Genomic DNA, 17,718 nt, shown 5'->3' with positions numbered 1-17,718 from the left:
GATATGCCCCCGGCAGTCTGAAGTGGTGTAGGGTTTCCTGCCTAAGCAAGGGGTTGGACTAGATGACCTCCGAGGCCCCTTCCAACTCTGTTATTCTAAATCTCTTCAGAAATTTTACAGCTTGCCATTTTTTGGCTCTTGCAAAGTGCAGGTCCGCGTTCCTTCCAGTACAACCTTTGGCGGGAGGGGGGGGGGAGGAACCAAATCACATTGCAAATTCCTCTATTTATGTATCCCCGGAGTGAAGGAACGTTGGAAGTCAGATCACATTTGGTTTACCTTGAGGTATTTATATGCTCCCCTTCGATAAACAGTATCTTATAAATAAAAGACAAAGCAAAATACATAATTAACCGGGAATGAAATCCAAGGACGGGAGAAAAAGCAGAGCAAGGGCAGAAGAGATGTCCAAGCAGAATTGAGGGGGGGGGGAGAATGGTTCGGGTTGATCTCTGACCTTTTCAAACAGATCAACATTTCAAGGTGAATTCAGAGGTCACACAATTTATATAAGGTTTGAACCCCAGATGTTGATGGTTTGGAGACAACTCACTTTCCAAAAACATCAATTCTTTATTTTTTGTAAGCTGCCTAGTGTCACTGGGAAGGAAGGAAGGAAGGAAGGAAGGAAGGAAGGAAGGAAGGAAGGAAGGAAGGAAGGAAGATTTGATACTATTATCTTATTCCACTGTACCAAAGGGAGACGGAAATCAATGCCTTTTCTTTCTTTTTATCCTTTTTCCTTTCCCTTTTCCTCCCTTCTTTTCTTTTCTTCTTTTCTTTTGTATTTTATACTAGCTGATAACCTGGCATTGCCCGAGTATTTATAGACGTTGAGGCATTTGTCTGACAGGGAATCATTGAGAGGGACCTTTCTTCCTCCTACTCCCATGGATGGATGGATGGATGGATGGATGGATGGATGGATGGGAGAGTGAAATGATAGATGGGGTAGGTAGATATGATAGATAGGTAGGTAGGTAGGTAGGTAGGTAGGTAGGTAGATACATAGATGATAGATAGATAGATAGATAGATAGATAGATAGATAGATAGATAGATTATAGATTATAAACTAATAAACTAAACTAATAATCTTAACCATGTACAAACTGTACTGTTTTCCAACATACCTCTTGGTCTACAAGAGACGTATATCAATACAGACGAAAAAAGCTACTGCAGATTATTTCTTATCTAAAGGTTACTTCAAACTAGAATAGATTTCCATGATGCAACTCTCATTGACAGTATCCTGCCAATGGTTTCCTTGAGAAAGGAAAATTAATAAGTAAATCTCTTTTGTTTTTAAAACTGGCCACACAAGAGAAATCTTTGCATCAATGAGTCGGGAAATGTGAGAATTACTGTAAGTTTTTCAGCTTTTTTCACATCTATTGAAGAGAGAGAGAAAAAAATGGGAGTTGAAGGCTGTCTAGACACCTCCTGCAAACATTCCTGGAAACTGCCTTGAAAATAAACAGACCTAAGTAGGCATTTATTGGCATTTTTGTTTTATTAAACAGTGTTTAATATTCCATTTATTTCCATAAATTAGTCCTCGCCTTATAAACAGTTCGTTTAATGAACCATTGAAAGATACAAGGGCAATGAAAAGTGATCACTATGGCCATTTTTCACACTTATGGCAATTGCACACCATCCCCGGTGTGGTCGTGTGGTCAAAATTCAGAGGCTTAGCAACTGACTCGTACTTAGGACGGTTACATGGCCTTGGGATTATGTGACTCCCTTCCCCGGCCTTCCGACAAGCAAAGCCGTTGGGGAAGCCAGGTTCCCTTAACGACTGCATTACTAACTCAACAGCTGCAGGGATCCACTGCAGGGATCCACTGAACAACGATGTCAGGAAAGGTTGTAAAACAGGGTGGAACTCACTTAACGAATGTCTCGCTTACCCGCAGAAATTTTGGGTCTCAATTGTCGTCCTAAGTCAAGGACTACCTGTAATATATATCTATATCTATCTATATCTATAGATCTACCTACCTACCTACCTACTTATCATCCATCTCTCTCTCTCTCTCTCTCTCTCTCATCTATCTATCTAATCTCTCTATCTATCATCTATCTTCTATCTCTCTATCTATCATCTATCTATCTAATCTAACTATCATCTATCTATCTACCTATCTATCTATCTAATATATCCATCTATCATCTATCTTCTATCTCTCTATCATCTATCTATCTATCTATCTATCTATCTATCTATCTATCCTATCTATCTATCATCTATCTTCTATCTCTCTATCTATCATCTATCTATCTATCTATCTATCTATCTATCTATCTATCTAATCTATCTATCTATCATCTATCTTCTATCTCTCTATCTAATCTATCTATCTATCTATCTATCTATCTATCTATCTATCTATCTATCTAATCTAATCTATCTAACTATCATCCATCCATCCATCCATCCATCCATCCATCCATCCATCCATCCATCCATCTATCTATCTAATCTATCCATCCATTCCATTGTTATAAGCCAGCCAGAGTAGCTCCACAATGAGATGGGTGGCAAATAAATTCAATAAATAAATAAATAAAACTGATGGAACAGAAGTTGCCTTCGGAAGTTGTGGGAGCTTCATCCCTGGAAGCTTTCAAGAAGAGACTGGACTGCCCTCTGTCAGGAATGGTGTAGAGTCTCCTAAGCAGGGGAGTTGGACTAGATGACCTACAAGGTCCCTTCCAACTCTGTTATTCTGTTATTAGTTTAGATAAATGCCATATATTATTCTGATGCATTTGCGACGTGCGTCAGAAACATCATTTCTCAGCAATGCATAGGCCACCCCGCACATTTGAAGCAATATTTTCAGTGACGCCACTAAGTAACACTAAGGTTTATAAACAACAACAGCAGGACAATAACAATATTAACAACAACAAGGAAGTTTTAACTCACCAGCAACATGGCAGAAGTCCCGTTGGGCCGAGACAGATGAATAGACATCTCCGGAAACATTCGGTCAATGCGATTGATCACGTCATCTACGTAGCTACAAAAGCAACGCAACCCATTAGTCACCGCAGCAACTCAACAATTTGCATTACACATAAAAGAAAGTTAGAAGTGGAATAGAAGAAAAGAGAATGTGGAATGGGACGGGATGGAACGGGACAGGACGGAATGGAACATAACAGAATACAATACTAGAAGAGAGAAGAGAATAGAAAATAGAATAGAATATAGAATAGAATATTGTAGAGTAGAGTAGATTAGAGTAGAATAAGAGAAGAGAATGTGGAATAGAATAGAATATAGAATAGAATATTGTAGAGTGGAGTAGAGTAGAGTAGAATAAGAGAAGAGAATGTGGAATAAAATAGAATATAGAATAGAATATAGAATAGAATATTGTAGAGTAGAGTAGAATAGAATAGAATAAGAGAAGAGAATGTGGAATAGAATAGAAAATAGAATAGAATATTGTAGAGTAGATTAGAGTAGAATAAGAGAAGAGAATGTGGAATAGAATAGAATATAGAATAGAATATAGAATAGAATATTTAGAGTAGAGTAGAATAAGAGAATATGGAATAGAATATAGAATAGAATATTATAGAATAGAGTAGAGTAGAGTAGAGTAGAATAAGAGAATATGGAATAGAATAGAAAATAGAATAGAATATAGAATAGAATATTATAGAACAGAGTAGAGTAGAATAAGAGAATATGGAATAGAATAGAAAATAGAATAGAATATAGAATAGAATATTTAGAGTAGAGTAGAATAAGAGAAGAGAATATGGAATAGAATATAGAATAGAATAGAGAAGAGAATAAGAGAAGAGAATAAAAATAGAACAGAATAGACTAGAGAAGAGAAGAGAAGGGAATACAGAATAGGATGGGAAAGAAATAGAATAACAAAAGTTGGAAGGGACCTGGGAGGTCTTCTAGTCCAACCCCCTGGCTCAGGCATACCCAATTCCCGCAACCATTCCTCACATGCTTTAGCCCCTAATCCTCTTTGTTGCTCTTCTCTCCACTCTTTCTATAGCCTCAACAACCTTCTTTATATCATGGCAACCATCACTGGGTGCAGTATTCCACGCTTGGGTGTGTGTGTGTGTGTGTGTTGTCACCAAGCCATTTCTGCATTCCCCATCCTTCCTTGGGGGGGGGGGGGGAGCGTGTGAACCCCGCACACAAGACAGCAGCTTCTGCATCCCTAAACTGAATTGCGGGCAACCAAACCCCTTCCCTGCGCTGGTGGCTTTGAGTTTTTCACGCCGGACAGATGGCTTCGTTCTCCAGCCTGACCTGCCTTCAAAACTGGATCTCCTCCAGCGATCTTGTGTTAGTGTTATGTTTAGCAGCCCAGGCGCCGTGGAAAGCACATTTCCTCCCACGCAGTTTGTAAGATACAGGCTGTTCATTTTAAAACGCCGCGCACGAAACTCAGCCGCCCTTCTCCTCCGCCCGCCCCAACTCCCCCCCAAAAAAACACCCCGCCATGATATAAACTCAAATCTTTTATTTTTATTTTTCAGGAAAGGTAAAGAAGACGACGATGACGAAAAAGAAAAAGGCAAATGTTGAGGTGGGAGAACCCAAGTCTCTCCTCCTGGCCCTCTCCAGCAATTTTTTTTTTAATTTTAATTTTTAATTTGTTAATTAAAACAACAAAAAAATGTTTAAAAAGTGGCACGGAGCATGGTGTGACTTGGAACGCAGCCAGGATCTTTGACAGAAACACGTGGTGATTCAAAAGCACGTATTCCGGTGTAGCTTTTTAAATACATTTGCCTGAAGTGGTGCAGGGCTTCCTGCCTAAGGAGGGGGTTGGACTAGACGACCTCCAAGGTCCCTTCCAACTCTGTTATTCCATTCCATTCCACTCTATTCTATCCCTTATTCTACTCTCATTCTATTCTATTCTATTCTCATTCTATTCTACTCTATCCCTTATTCTACTCTATCCCTTATTCTACTCTATCCCTTATTCTATCCCTTATTCTATTCTAATTCTATTCTACTCTATCCCTTATTCTATTCTATTCTCATTCTATTCTATTCCCATTCTATTCTACTCTATCCCTTATTCTACTCTATCCCTTATTCTACTCTATCCCTTATTCTATCCCTTATTCTATTCTAATTCTATTCTACTCTATCCCTTATTCTATTCTATTCTCATTCTATTCTATTCCCATTCTATTCTACTCTATCCCTTATTCTACTCTATCCCTTATTCTATTCTATTCTCATTCTATTCTACTCTACTCTACCCCTTATTCTATTCTATTCTCATTCTCATTCTACTCTATCCCTTATTCTACTCTATCCCTTATTCTATTCTATTCTATTCTATTCTCATTCTATTCTACTCTATCCCTTATTCTGCTCTATTCCTTATTCTATTCTATTCTACTCTACCCCTTATTCTACTATCTTCTCTTCTCTTCTCTTCTCTTCTCTTCTCTTCTCTTCTCTCCTCTCCTCTCCTCTTCCCTATATGTGGCCAATTGTACTGCATGGGCCAAAGAACTGTTTGTAATTATTTGTCACCTCCAAATCTATTCCGCCCAGAACAAGAGAACACTAGAATCTTAAAAGGAAAACCCTAGATATTTGTGGTCGAATATGCTCAATTAATTCATTGAGGTTTTTAAACAGTATTTCAACGCTACGTCTCTGCCCCCCCCCCCCAAAAAAAGTTCCAAGCGGTTTCAAAGAGTTTATAGAATTACAGAATAACAGAGTTGGACGGGACCTTAGAGGTCTTCTAGTCCAACCCCTTCTTTTCATTAAACTAGACATGCCCAGTTCCTGCAACCGTTCATCGTATGCTTTAGCCTCCAGTCCCCTAATCATCCTTGTTGCTCTTCTCTGCAAACTTTCTAGAGTCCCAACATCTTTTTTTTATAGTGTGGGGACCAAAACTAAACGCAGTACTCCAGGTGTGGTCTTACTAAATCGTCTTCAGCCAACGTGTAACAAGGATAAGAACTGTCGCCAAAGCTGAGAAAGTTGGCCTAACCGTACAGTCGGCGTCACAATTAAATATGCCACAATGACCTGCATTTTCAGTGCATTCCATTCTTGAGAAGAAGAAGAAAAAAAGACATTTGATGTTATCGCTCTTGTAAAATAGGTTGAAGAGGAAAAGAAGAACGCTTGAGACATCAAACAAGGATTGGGAGGACATTTAGGTTAGGGAGAAAATATTATGCGGGACATTAAACCGAGATACTGACCCTTGCAAAGGTAACCTACTTTAATTGGCTCAGAGGTAAATCATTAGTTGGGTAGATTTTTTTTTTCTCTGTAGGATTTGAGCAGGCAAAGTTTAAGAACCTCCCTAATTTATTCCCAAACAGTGGAAAACAGAGTCGAATCTGACTCAACAACAGCATCATGAAAGCAGCCCTGGGGATCGCAAAGTCCTTCACAGTGTTGTGTTAAAGGCAGAAAAACAACACTGATTTCTCTGAACACACACACACACACACACATATGGAGATTCTTTTGGCTTTTTAAAAGTTTATCAAGATCTAAAATGCAGCAAAAGAAATGCCGAGAAAAGGAGGGAAGGAAAAAGAAGGGAAGGGAGGATCGGGAAAAGGAGGGGAAAACAGGAAGAAAAACATTTGACTTCCAACTCTTTATAGCGCGGAGGTATAAGATAATAGCACAGGTACGCCTTGACTTTCAACCATTCGCTTAGTGACGGTCCAAAGTTACAACGGCATAGAAAAAGGCGATTCGTGACCGTTTTTCACACTTACGGCCGTTTCAGCATCCCCGTAGTCATGTGATCGAAATTCAGATGCTTGATGAGTGACTCAAATTTATGACGGTTGCGGTATCCTGAAGTTGGGCGATTACTTTTCGCGATGGGGAACTAAGATTTCACAGTCACTTACCTGAAATGGTATAGTTTCTCCTTGAGCAAGGGGCTGGAGTAGAAGACCTCCAATGTCCCTTTCCAGCTCTTTTCTGTTCTATTCCTAATTCTATTTATATAATTCCAATTATAATTCTGTTCTGTTCTATTCTATTCCTAATTCTACTATTCTAATTCTCTTCTCTTTTCTAATTCTATTAATTCTAATTCTCTTCTCTTGTCCCCTCCTCTCTTCTAATTCTATTAATTCTAATTCTCTTCTCTTCTAATTCTATTAATTCTAATTTTCTTCTCTTCTCTTTCTATTAATTCTAATTCTCTTCTTTTCTCCCCTCCCCTCCTCTAATTCTATTCACTCTAATTCTCTTCTCTTCTCCTCTCCTCTATTCTATTCTAATTCTATTAATTCTAATTCTCTTCTCTTCTCCTCTATTCTATTCTAATTCTATTAATTCTAAGTCTCTTCTCTTCCCTTCTAATTCTCTCCTCTTCCCCACTGTAGAGATTCACTTACCCCCGGTGGGCAGAAAGATTGTCAAATGGGACAAAACTCACTTAACATCTGTCTCGCTTAGCAACGGGACTTTTGGCTTCAGCTGAGGTCGTAAATCAAGGACTACCTGCAGTTAAAATGCTTATTAATTTTCTCTTTTTTTGCCCCTGTGCTTTCAGAGGTGACATGAGAGCCCCCTGCCAAAAATATATATCGGTAACGGTAAACACAGCTTACTTCAAGGGGGGAAAAAAACGGCTGTTTAATATACCATGAATAGCTCCTTCTCTTAAAATCCCATTACCGGTCACAGAGTTCAGGATAGGATACGTTCCTTTTCAATGCCTTCCTCTGAAGGAATTAGTGTCAGTTTTCCGTCAATACGCCGAAAATGTTTTGCACGCTTAGATGAGTTTCCAGTAATGTCCGCGGAGCCGGTTCATGCTTTCTTGACTCCTGATCGCAGTGACATTTGACTTAAAAATAAATAAATGATAGGAAAGCAAAGCCCTTTCTTTTTCCCTTTTTGGCTGGGTGGTTGGCGCATGCATTAAATTCTAAGGCTGCCTTCCCGACGTTCAGAGAGGCTTGCTGAGCGATGCCCCAAACTCTTTAAATTATACTGCAGAATGGCCTGCTTTAATTAATTAATTAATTGTTCTCAGCGCCAAACTGAGATGGTTTGCAGCCGCTCCCGATCAGGATGATGATGATGATGATGATAATAATAATAATAATAATAATAATAATAATAATAATAATAATAATAATAATAATAATAATAATAATAATAATAATAATAATAATAATAATAATAATAATAATGAAATCTCTGGCAGTAAAGCATGGGAAACAGGCCCCCGGTCCGCAGTAAAGATTAAACAGCAAACGGCTACAGTAATTGCGGCATTAAATATTAAAATATCCACAGCAAAGTCATCCCTGGTAACAGAGGGGAAAAGCTGAGGGTTTTCCAATCACACGTTATCGATTCAAAGAAACAGAGTACGGGTGAAAAACAAGTGCGTGCCCCTTTTTGTTAAGCACCGTCGCAACTTCGAACAGTCACTAAGCAAGTCGAAGGCCACTTGAAAAAGCTTCAGTCCACACGCCCATGTAGCTACCAAGAGCAGAGTTCTATTGATTATTGACGGGTTATGAAATTCATACGCCCTCCGAGAGGCAAATCTGAGTGGCTTAAAATCCTTAAAGTGAACATAAAGGAAACTGGTGGTGGTTTGCTCTGACCGTCGCTGCTCGTGGTCTGTTCGCTGGGCGCGCATGGGCACTTAACCACCCCTACGTCGGAGGTCACGCGGGTGCCTCGTGCTCTACACGCATGGGCAATTGGCCCGGTATGGAAGAGGTGTGGAACGCGGGCGAGCGGGCCAAACGAGGCATCGTACCACTACAGGGGCCGCTGCTCCCGACTACTACTGGTATCGCCGTACCGGCCGGAAGTCACCACTGAAACAACCTTATTGCTACCGTAGCACGAAAGCTAACCTTCAGTTTGAGATTTGTGGGCTCCCTTTCCTCCAACCTCTTCTGAGTGCAATTTTTGTTTTTAAAAAAAGAAAACTGCTGTTCCTGGCTCCGAGTGTGCTAACCGCTCGTGTTTCGACCCAGTGCCAGGTCTCTTTCCGTGGATGGCAGCAAGGGATCACATTTCGGTAGCACCAGCATTTAACTCGCACATCTGGAACTCTTCCTAGCTGTGGTTTGAGGAAGGAACTGAATACATCTTGATTATGCTCTTAGACAGCACAAGGACAAACAAAGGCAGAAGGTAAGCAGAAAATATAGGAGGCTGTCTCCCTTTCGGCAGCCTCGTTTGATGACTGTATGAGGATATTCATTACAGGATGCAGAAGGACAGAGTTGGGAGGGACCCCGGAGGTCTTCTAGTCCAACCCCCTGCTTAGGCAGGAAACCCTACACCACTTCAGACAAATGGTTGCCCAACATCTTCTTAAAAACTTCCAGTGTTGGGAGCATTCACAACTTCTGGAGGCAACTTCTGTTCCACTGATTAATTGGTCTCACTATCAGGAAATTTCTCCTTAGTTCTAAGTTGCTTCTCTCCTTGATTAGTTTCCACCTATTTCTTCTTGTCCTGCCTTCAAGTGCTTTGGAGAATAGTTTGGCTCCTTCTTCTTTGTGGCAACCCCTGAGATATTGGAACACTGATATCACGTCACCCCTTACAGAAAGAAGAGATTTTCAGGACCCATAAAATCCTGCTCTGAAGTCCCACCCACCCCACCCCTCCAATAGAATCTCAGAATTTGGAGTGATTTTACACAAAATACCAGAAGCCCTTGAACAACTGATAAAACACAGTTTTAATACTTCCACCAAAACTTTCTGCATCGTGCCAGGTCCCATATAACAAATCGCAGGAAAATACACGCTCGTTTGAATGACCACATTCCGAAGTGTAAAGCTGAGAAACCGAAAGAAGGAGAAACGAGAAATCAGGAGCAGGCTCAACCCAGGTTGAGATTTTGGAGGAAAAGAAATGTTGGGAGTGGGCAAACTTTAATAAGCAATATATATATATTGCTTATTATAAGAAGAACAGAAATTCAAGATGGCGCCGCCAAGGATAGAACCAGTACGGTTACACGTCCGGCGGAGTTACTACCTATTCGGGCCAACCGCACCATACCGTACCGGCAGGAACCCACCCCTGCTTCTTCTTGAAATAGAGCAGGAAGGTGGAGAGAATATCTATCTGATTAACGCCAATTAGAAAAATCAATCCCATTTAAGCGGGTGGGGGATGTATTGGGGGATCCGGACTGCTGAAGGACTGAAATGTTCAAATGGAGATGAGAATTTCGCTTGATTTAAATAGAAGAGGATTTAATGGGGGCTGGGAGGACCCTCGTCTGTCATGGCCCTTGCAGACAGATGATCAGATGGGGACGGGAAGGGAATTTGCTGACCGCCGGATCCAGACTCCGTATGAGCAATTTGGCACTGGAACAAAGAAGAGTTAATTCCGCAGACTGCAACTTGGCAAAACGAGAGACGGGAAAGGAGGAGCACCCATTAAGTCTTGCCCGTGTTTCCTCCATGGCATACCCTATCTGTGTCAGAATACAGCACCCATAATCCCCGAAGCGTCTGACGAAAAGGGCAAGAGAGCCGGTTTGGTCTGGTGGTTAAGGCGCCAAGCTATGAAGTGGGAGACTGGCCAGGCCGGTCACCAGGAGACGGGGAGTTCTAGCGCTGCCTTAGGCATGAAAGCTGGCTGGGGACTTTGGGCCAATCACCAGGAGATGGGGAGTTCTACTCCCGCCTTAAGTATCCCCAAGGTCACATGATCAAAATTGCCAACTGGCATGCCGTTATGACCGTTGCCGTGTTTCCGGGGATCGCATCTTTCGCGACCTTCTAACAGGCGAAATCAAGGGGGAAGTCCGATTCACTTAACAGCCGGGTCACTAACTTAACCGCTGCGGCACTTCCCTTAACAAGGGTGGCGAGAAAGCTCGTAAAACGGGGCGAAATTTCGCTTAGCAAATCTTTCTCTTGTCAAGATAAATGCTATGTCAACCCTGAGGCCATTTTGGAGCGTCTTCAGGACTGCGTTGGAGCTGTGGGAATGGGAGGGGGGAATAGAGAAAGTTGGGGACTTGTAGCCAAAATAAAATTCAATAAAATTCAAAAGTCCAATAAATTTGGACTTTTGAAGAGCACCTTGGCTGCGGAGTTCTGTTGGCATTGGGTCTGTTACTTGGAACCCCGACACGCTGGGCTCGATTTGCGGTCGTACGTTGAGGAGTCACCCGTAAAGTGCACCAAAGGTTTATGAAAGGAAGGGTAATTAACAGCCGTTTGCGCGCAATCCGATTAGGGCTGGAAAATGGTGCCAGCTTAATTGGACGACTCAGTTCCGAAGAGGGACAAACAGCGCCGCTGATGCCTCCCAAGAGGGAAATTAGACGGAGAGACAAGGAGACGATGGTTTTTGTCAAGGCCTTCATCAATCAAGTCTTCTTCACGGTGTTTGTTACGCTGGCTTCGATTCAAGTGCTCCCGAATTGGCAGCTGGGATGTACCTGGGATGTTTCTATCCTCTTTTTTTTTTTTAAAGGCAGGGTGAATAATGAACCTTGAAACACTCGCGTTCCTGCACGGAATTATCAAGGAAGGATGATAGGGCTATTGGGGAGAGGGGGGAAGAGGAAATTTTGCTTATTACCCAGTGAGGGAGAGAGTAAACGGGGGTCCGTCGGAACCCAGGCGAGGAAGGAATCAAATTGAGGGAAATGAATCTGCGATTTGGGAAAAGGGACAGGCAAGCGGGCCTCTTGGGGAACCGGCTTAGAGCGGCTCTGTAAAAAAATGTTAATATTGTTTTCCAATATCCTGCCGAAGGAAGAAATCCGAGCGCGAGCCTACAAAAAAAAATCTACTTCTCAACCGCACGCACATACCACTCCCTCCCCCCCACAAAAGATTGGTCAGTTCTCATGGAGACTCGGACAAAAATAGCTCCCTCGTTTTTCAGTCTCTGACTTGCATGCGGAGAGATTAAGATCAACACTAAACCGAGATTCAGGAGTCAATAACGGAGGATAATGTTCTGATCTAGGCTTCCCCAGAAGCACGAAGCTGAGTCCTCGTCCCGATAAACCCCTTTTATTGAATTGATAGTGAATTCCTCTCCAGCAAAGTCCTTCCTCTCTCACCGTCTTTCAAGATAGTTCGCAATTACAGACCTTGATCAGGCTTGGAAAGTGGCCGGGACGATATCGTTCAGACACAGCAATATTTGGCAAGAATGCAGGAATGAACTAATGGTCTCCTGCAAACTCCACTCCCCTTTCTCCCCTCTTTTATTCACTATGGGAGAACATGCCTAACAGAGGCCATTCACTGTCCTCCTGTGCCTTTACTCCCAAGTCGACCCTTGTCCCTTAGCTGTTCCCTTCGTCTGGCAGCTCTATGCATGCGCAAATTGGGAACAGGCTCCAGCTGTTCTTCTGCCTCACTGATGTCTGACTCTGAAGGCAGCTGATAACTGTCAGACGGCTCTGGCCCACTCTCTGCCTCCGACACAGAGCCCTCGTCAGAGCCTTCCCCAGACTCCAGGACTGGTCCATGTTCCTCCCCAAACCTCCTCACTGTCCGAATCTGCTGGCCGCTGGCGGGCCACAACAGATAAGCGGTTTACAGAGTCAGCATACGGGTAGTTGGCTTATGACCGCAGATTTGGGCCCCAAATCCATGTGGCTGAGTCTGATGTTTGTCAAGTGAGTTTTGCCGCCGTTTCAGGACTTCTCGGGCCAAGGTTGTTAAGTGAATCCCTGCATGTTAAAGTGGATCTGGTTTCCCACGTCAACTTTGCTGGTCAGAAGGTTGCAAAAGATGATCCCGTGACCCTGGGATCACAGCAACGGTCGTGAAGGTGAGTCAGTGGTCAAGCATCTGAATGTACATGACAGTGAATGACATGACCCACAGGGGGCTCCTGCAATGGTCGTTAAGTGTGAAAAATGGTCATAAATCACTTTGTTTCAATGCTGCGCTAACTTCGAATGGTGGCTAAGCGACCTGTCGTTACGTCAAGGACTGTCTGTCTTGCCTCCAGCAAACGGGGTCCTCATTTAGTCACCTCCCCTTACAGAGCGGGCCTACAAATAGTTGTAAGCTGACATACCTTTCCACTAAATAACTTTTAAGGATAAATCCATAGGGGTGGAATCGTAGCTCGAATGCGTCTACTGCCAAAGCCACATCAGCCATCTGTTAATCGATAACGGCAGAAGAACATTTATATTTTTCTGATTGTTTTTTTTTTTTTTTACAAAAGCTCGTCTTTTTTTTAAAAAAAACACAAATTTTAACCAAAGCGTTAGCAGGCGGTAACCTTTAAAAGTCGGGAAAATCTCCCAAGAATGCAAAACAGTCTTAGCATCTTAAAAAGGTTTAGAGCTGCTTCTATCGATTGCAACGTCGTTTTCTGAGAAAAATTGACAATTTATCGGAATTCTGTGCGTGCGCGTGTGTAGGGGGGGGGCGGCGTAGGCTGTGTGTGTTTTTCCCTTGAGAGTAATGTCAGAAGAAGAGTCTGTTGCAAACAGATGTTGACGGCTGAGTTTGGAAAGCCCTCGTTCACGAACGTTTTCCAATCCATTTCTGAAAAACGGCTGCAGAGAGAGAGAGAGTGCGAGAGATGCTGCGGCTTTAATGAGTCAACAAGCTATGCAACATCGGGGCTCTCTTGTGCTCCTAGGAAACTTTGAAAATGTCGTGGCCCGCCAGCGGCCAGCAGAGCTGGTAGCAGAGTCAGACAGTGAGGAGGTTGGGGAGGACCGTGGGACAGTCCTGGAGTCTGGGGAAGGCTCGGATGAGGGCTCTATGTCGGAGGCAGAGAGGGGGCCAGGGCCGTCTGGCAGTGATCAGGTGCCTACAGAGCTAGACAGCAGTGAGGCAGAGGAACAGCTGGAGCCTGTTCCCAGTGTGCACATGTGCAGAGCTGCCAGAAGAAAAGAACAACCCAGAAATAAGGCTCGACTTGGGAGTAAAGTCACAGGTGGAAGGTGATTGGCCCCTCCCGTAGGAAATAAAAGAGGAGCGAAAGGGGAGTGGGCTTTTGCAGGAAACAATTCGTTCGGTCAATTCATTTCAGGAGTGTGAAGATCTGTCGGTGAATCTCAGAGACTCTTTCCTTGCACAGCACCCCATTTGGAAAATACTTACATGGCAGCTTTCCAAGCTAGATAAGGTCTGTGGTCATAAATACTCCTTTGAAAGACCGTTTGACAGGACTTGGCTGAATCTGAATGAGAGGAATTCACCTTCGTGTAATAAAAGGGATTTTGTTGGGACCAGGACTCTGCCTTGTGCTTTTGGGGGAAGCCTCGGTCAGAGCAGAAGAATAAAGGAGAATATATTGGTCCCCTGACCAACGTGGGACTTGACACACGAGATTAAAAATGCCTCTTGCACACAAGGCTCCCTGCTCCAAAGATGCTATTAGTCCATTTGCAATTCTATTAAGACAGAAAGGGCTCCGCTTTCCAGATGAATGATCTCCTTCCTGAGAAATCGCTGACACAGCTGGAGCTGCGAGCCAGACAATTTTATAAGTCATAATTCAGAGACATATTTGCCCATCCAAAATAAATAAAAGCTTCCGTAGTAATGCCGGCCGGGAGTCAAAGCAGAACAAAACGACAAAAGCTCACGGAGAGGGATGGAGCTGTAAAAAAATTCACCAAGTTATACATTAGCCCTTGACTCACAATTATCCATTTGGCCATTATTTGAAGCGATAACAGCACCGGGAAAAGTGATTTATGACCCGTCCTCGCACTTACGACCGTCAAGAGACACACGATGAAAATCCAGAATGGCCAACCAGCATGTTTTTACAGTGGTTGTCATGTCCTGGGGTCATCTGTTCATCGCCTGCGACCCTCGCAGCCGACTTCTGACAAGCAAAGTTAATTTCTAGAAGACAGATTCGCTTAACGACGTGATTCGCTTAACGTGATTCACTTAACTGCTGCAGTGATTCGCATGGCAACCATGGCACAACATTGGGAACTCGCTTAAAACTGGCTTGCTTACCAACAGGAATTCTGGTGTCAGTTATGGTTGAGGGCTACTTATCACATCCCTGTGGAGTCTGGTAAATTCTCATCATAATTATCCCAAGGATTGCCTTTTAACAGATTAATAGGGTTGGAAGGGACCTTGTAGGTCATCTAGTCCAACCCCCGTGCCCAAGCAGGAGACCCTACCCGTTTTCTGACAGATGGCAGTCCAGTCTCTTCTTGAAAGCTCCCACAACTTCTGAAGGCAACTTCTGTTGATTGTTCTCACTATCAGAAAATTCCTCCTTATTTCCAGGTCGAATCTCTCCTTGATCAGTTTCCATCCATTGTTCCTTGTCTGGCCTTATTATTTTCGGGAAAACAGGGTACCTATTACCAGTAGCTGCTGCCACTAGTTGTACTAGCAATGCAACTTGAACCCTTGACAGGTGATCAGTGGCATCTCGTAACAACTCAAATCTCTCCAAAGGTGTTGAATTCGGGAGTACGTTGCAAATCTGGTGAGGAAGCTTGGTAGAACGTCCCCGAAATCCAGAGAGTCGATCCACCTAGCCATTATACTAACTCACCCGATTCAAGGTTGCCGTTAGAATTCCGCGTGAAAACATTGCCTGGCTGGTACCCAAGCTGTTGGGTTACTTAATGCATCCTCTGCAGAAAATTATGTGGCAATGACTTCAAAGGCGGCTGGGGATGAGGTGGTGTTTATTGAAAAAGCAATCTGTGCTCCTTTTGGATGTCAATGATTATTGCTAAGTGTCCAAAATCCCTTTCTTTTCTTTTTACGAAAAAGAGCAAAGTGCATACGCTTGCGATCTCGCAGAGAGCTCTAGGACTGACCGTATTTTTCAGAGTATAAGACGCACCTTAGTTTTTGGAGGAGGAAAATAAGAAAAAAAAAATTCTGCCTCTGCCTACCAGCATCCGTGGGATTCATCTGGCTAGCGTCCTGTCAGAGTGTGAGAGAGTTGAGGGCTGTTTGGAAACGAACAGTATTTGCTGTGTGAGCAACAAGGAAGGCGAAGCAAGGAGCCTGGGCGTGGCTTGTTCTGTACTAAAGCTGCAGGCTGTGCTGATCTCTGAAACTAAAACTGAAAGTGAAACTTCTCTCCTCTGCTGAACTACCACGTTGGAAAACCTACTTTTGGTATTGTATATTTCATGTGTTATATTATATATAAAGAGACGCTATTGAATCCTGCTGAATCAGTTACTCGTGTGTGCTTTCTGAATGTGATTGCCGCTGCAAACTCTGACATGTCCTTGCAGCAAACAGCGAACAGCCAAGTCAGCTTCAGCACATTATTGTAGCCTGATTCAGCAGGAGCAGCTGACTGGCGGGTGGATCGGCCTCCCCGAATACCTCCAGTCAGCTGTCCCAGGGATTGCCACAGACCATCGCCTCCTCCGTGCCTTGCGTTCGTTTTTGGCTACATTCGGTGTATAAGACGCACCCAAATTCTCACCCTCTTTTTTTTGGGGGGGGGGGAGTGTGTCTTATACTCCCAAAAAATATGGTAATCAAGATTTAATCGCAGCTATCTTCAACTTCTGCCCAATCGCTTCCAACTGGCGATGTAGTTTTCTTGACATTTGAAGGGAGAAGACAAGAAACTTTAGGGGAACAGCGAAGTCATGAAGATGTAACAAAATCTTGAAAGTACAGATCGCTCGTTGTCTCTTTTTGCGGCCTTATTTAAGTTAAGGTGGATCCTTTCTTGGTTTCATCCTCTGCCTGTTATGCAGCTGCAGGCTCCCCACGCCCTTATCAGATGGTTCCCAAGGCACCAGCTCTTTCTCCATCAGTTGTTGTTAGTCACACGGTTGTTAAGTGAATCTTGCTTCCCTGTGGACTCTGCTTGTCAGGAGGTCGCAAAAGGGAATCGCGTGACCCCAGGACACTGCAACCGTCATAAATACTAAAGGAACTGTCGTAAGTCCAGAACTCTACCTGTACTAAGCCCTGGATGTAACCATACTTAGCTGAGGATGAGCTGAATGGTGATTTCTTTTTCAAAGCATTTTTTTTTATTCTCTTACATACCCTTTTAAGAGGAACATAATTGTTATTCTTCTTTACATTTATCATTCTTATATATTTATTATTTCATTTAATAAGTTATAATGTACAGTTTGGGTTGCTTTATTTACCATCACTCCCTCCTTTTGTAACACCTCGTTTTCCCTTTCTTTTCTCCCTCCCTCCCTTCTCTATTTTCTTCCTTCCTCCTCTCCTTCCCCTTCCTTCTTCCCTTTCTCCTACTCCTCTTCCCCTTCCTACCCTCTCTCCTTCTCTTTCTCCCCCTTCCATCCTCCTCTCCTTACCTCTTTCTTCTTTCCCCCCTTCCTTCCTTTCTCTCCTCCTCTCTCCCTTTCTTTTTCTATTATTGTTGATGTATATTTCAAAACTCAGTTTATGTTTCCTTGGGATGGTATTTCCGCCAACCCAAAAATAATTTGGTATCATTTCTTATTCCCTTACCTTCGCTAGTCTACCCTAGTTATGTTTAGCTGAATGGTGATTTAAAGGGTCAAACTGGACCCAGACTTAAAGGCGCCATCTAAGTTTGCTGTCTCAAGATGATGTTTTGCACACTGACTTTCTCTTTCTGAAATTCTACCTACGGGGCGAAATGGCAAGGAGTCATACATCAATCTGCACTTATCAGGAAGAGCTGACAGTGAGCAGATCACCTTCCCAAAAAGGGATTTTAAAATGAACGGCGGAAAGAGAGATTCCTTCCACGCTTCTGATGCCC

At 43.0% G+C, this 17,718-nt stretch overlaps 1 protein-coding gene across 2 annotated transcripts in view; it reads right to left on the bottom strand.

Annotated features, from left to right (window-relative positions):
- The window catches only part of MED27 (mediator complex subunit 27), a 75,631-nt gene that overhangs the window by 23,844 nt on the left and 34,069 nt on the right, over nt 1-17,718 (bottom strand). For both annotated transcript variants that reach the window (XM_081967314.1, XM_081967315.1), the window contains exon 4: nt 2,941-3,034. In XM_081967314.1, coding sequence (XP_081823440.1) covers nt 2,941-3,034 — 94 coding nt within the window. The remainder of the gene's footprint in view (nt 1-2,940; nt 3,035-17,718) is intronic.

The sequence above is a fragment of the Natrix helvetica genome (assembly GCF_964273705.1).
Source record: "Natrix helvetica genome assembly, chromosome: 15".
Lineage (NCBI taxonomy): Eukaryota > Metazoa > Chordata > Lepidosauria > Squamata > Natricidae > Natrix > Natrix helvetica.
This window is presented reverse-complemented; position numbering and strand designations above follow the sequence as displayed.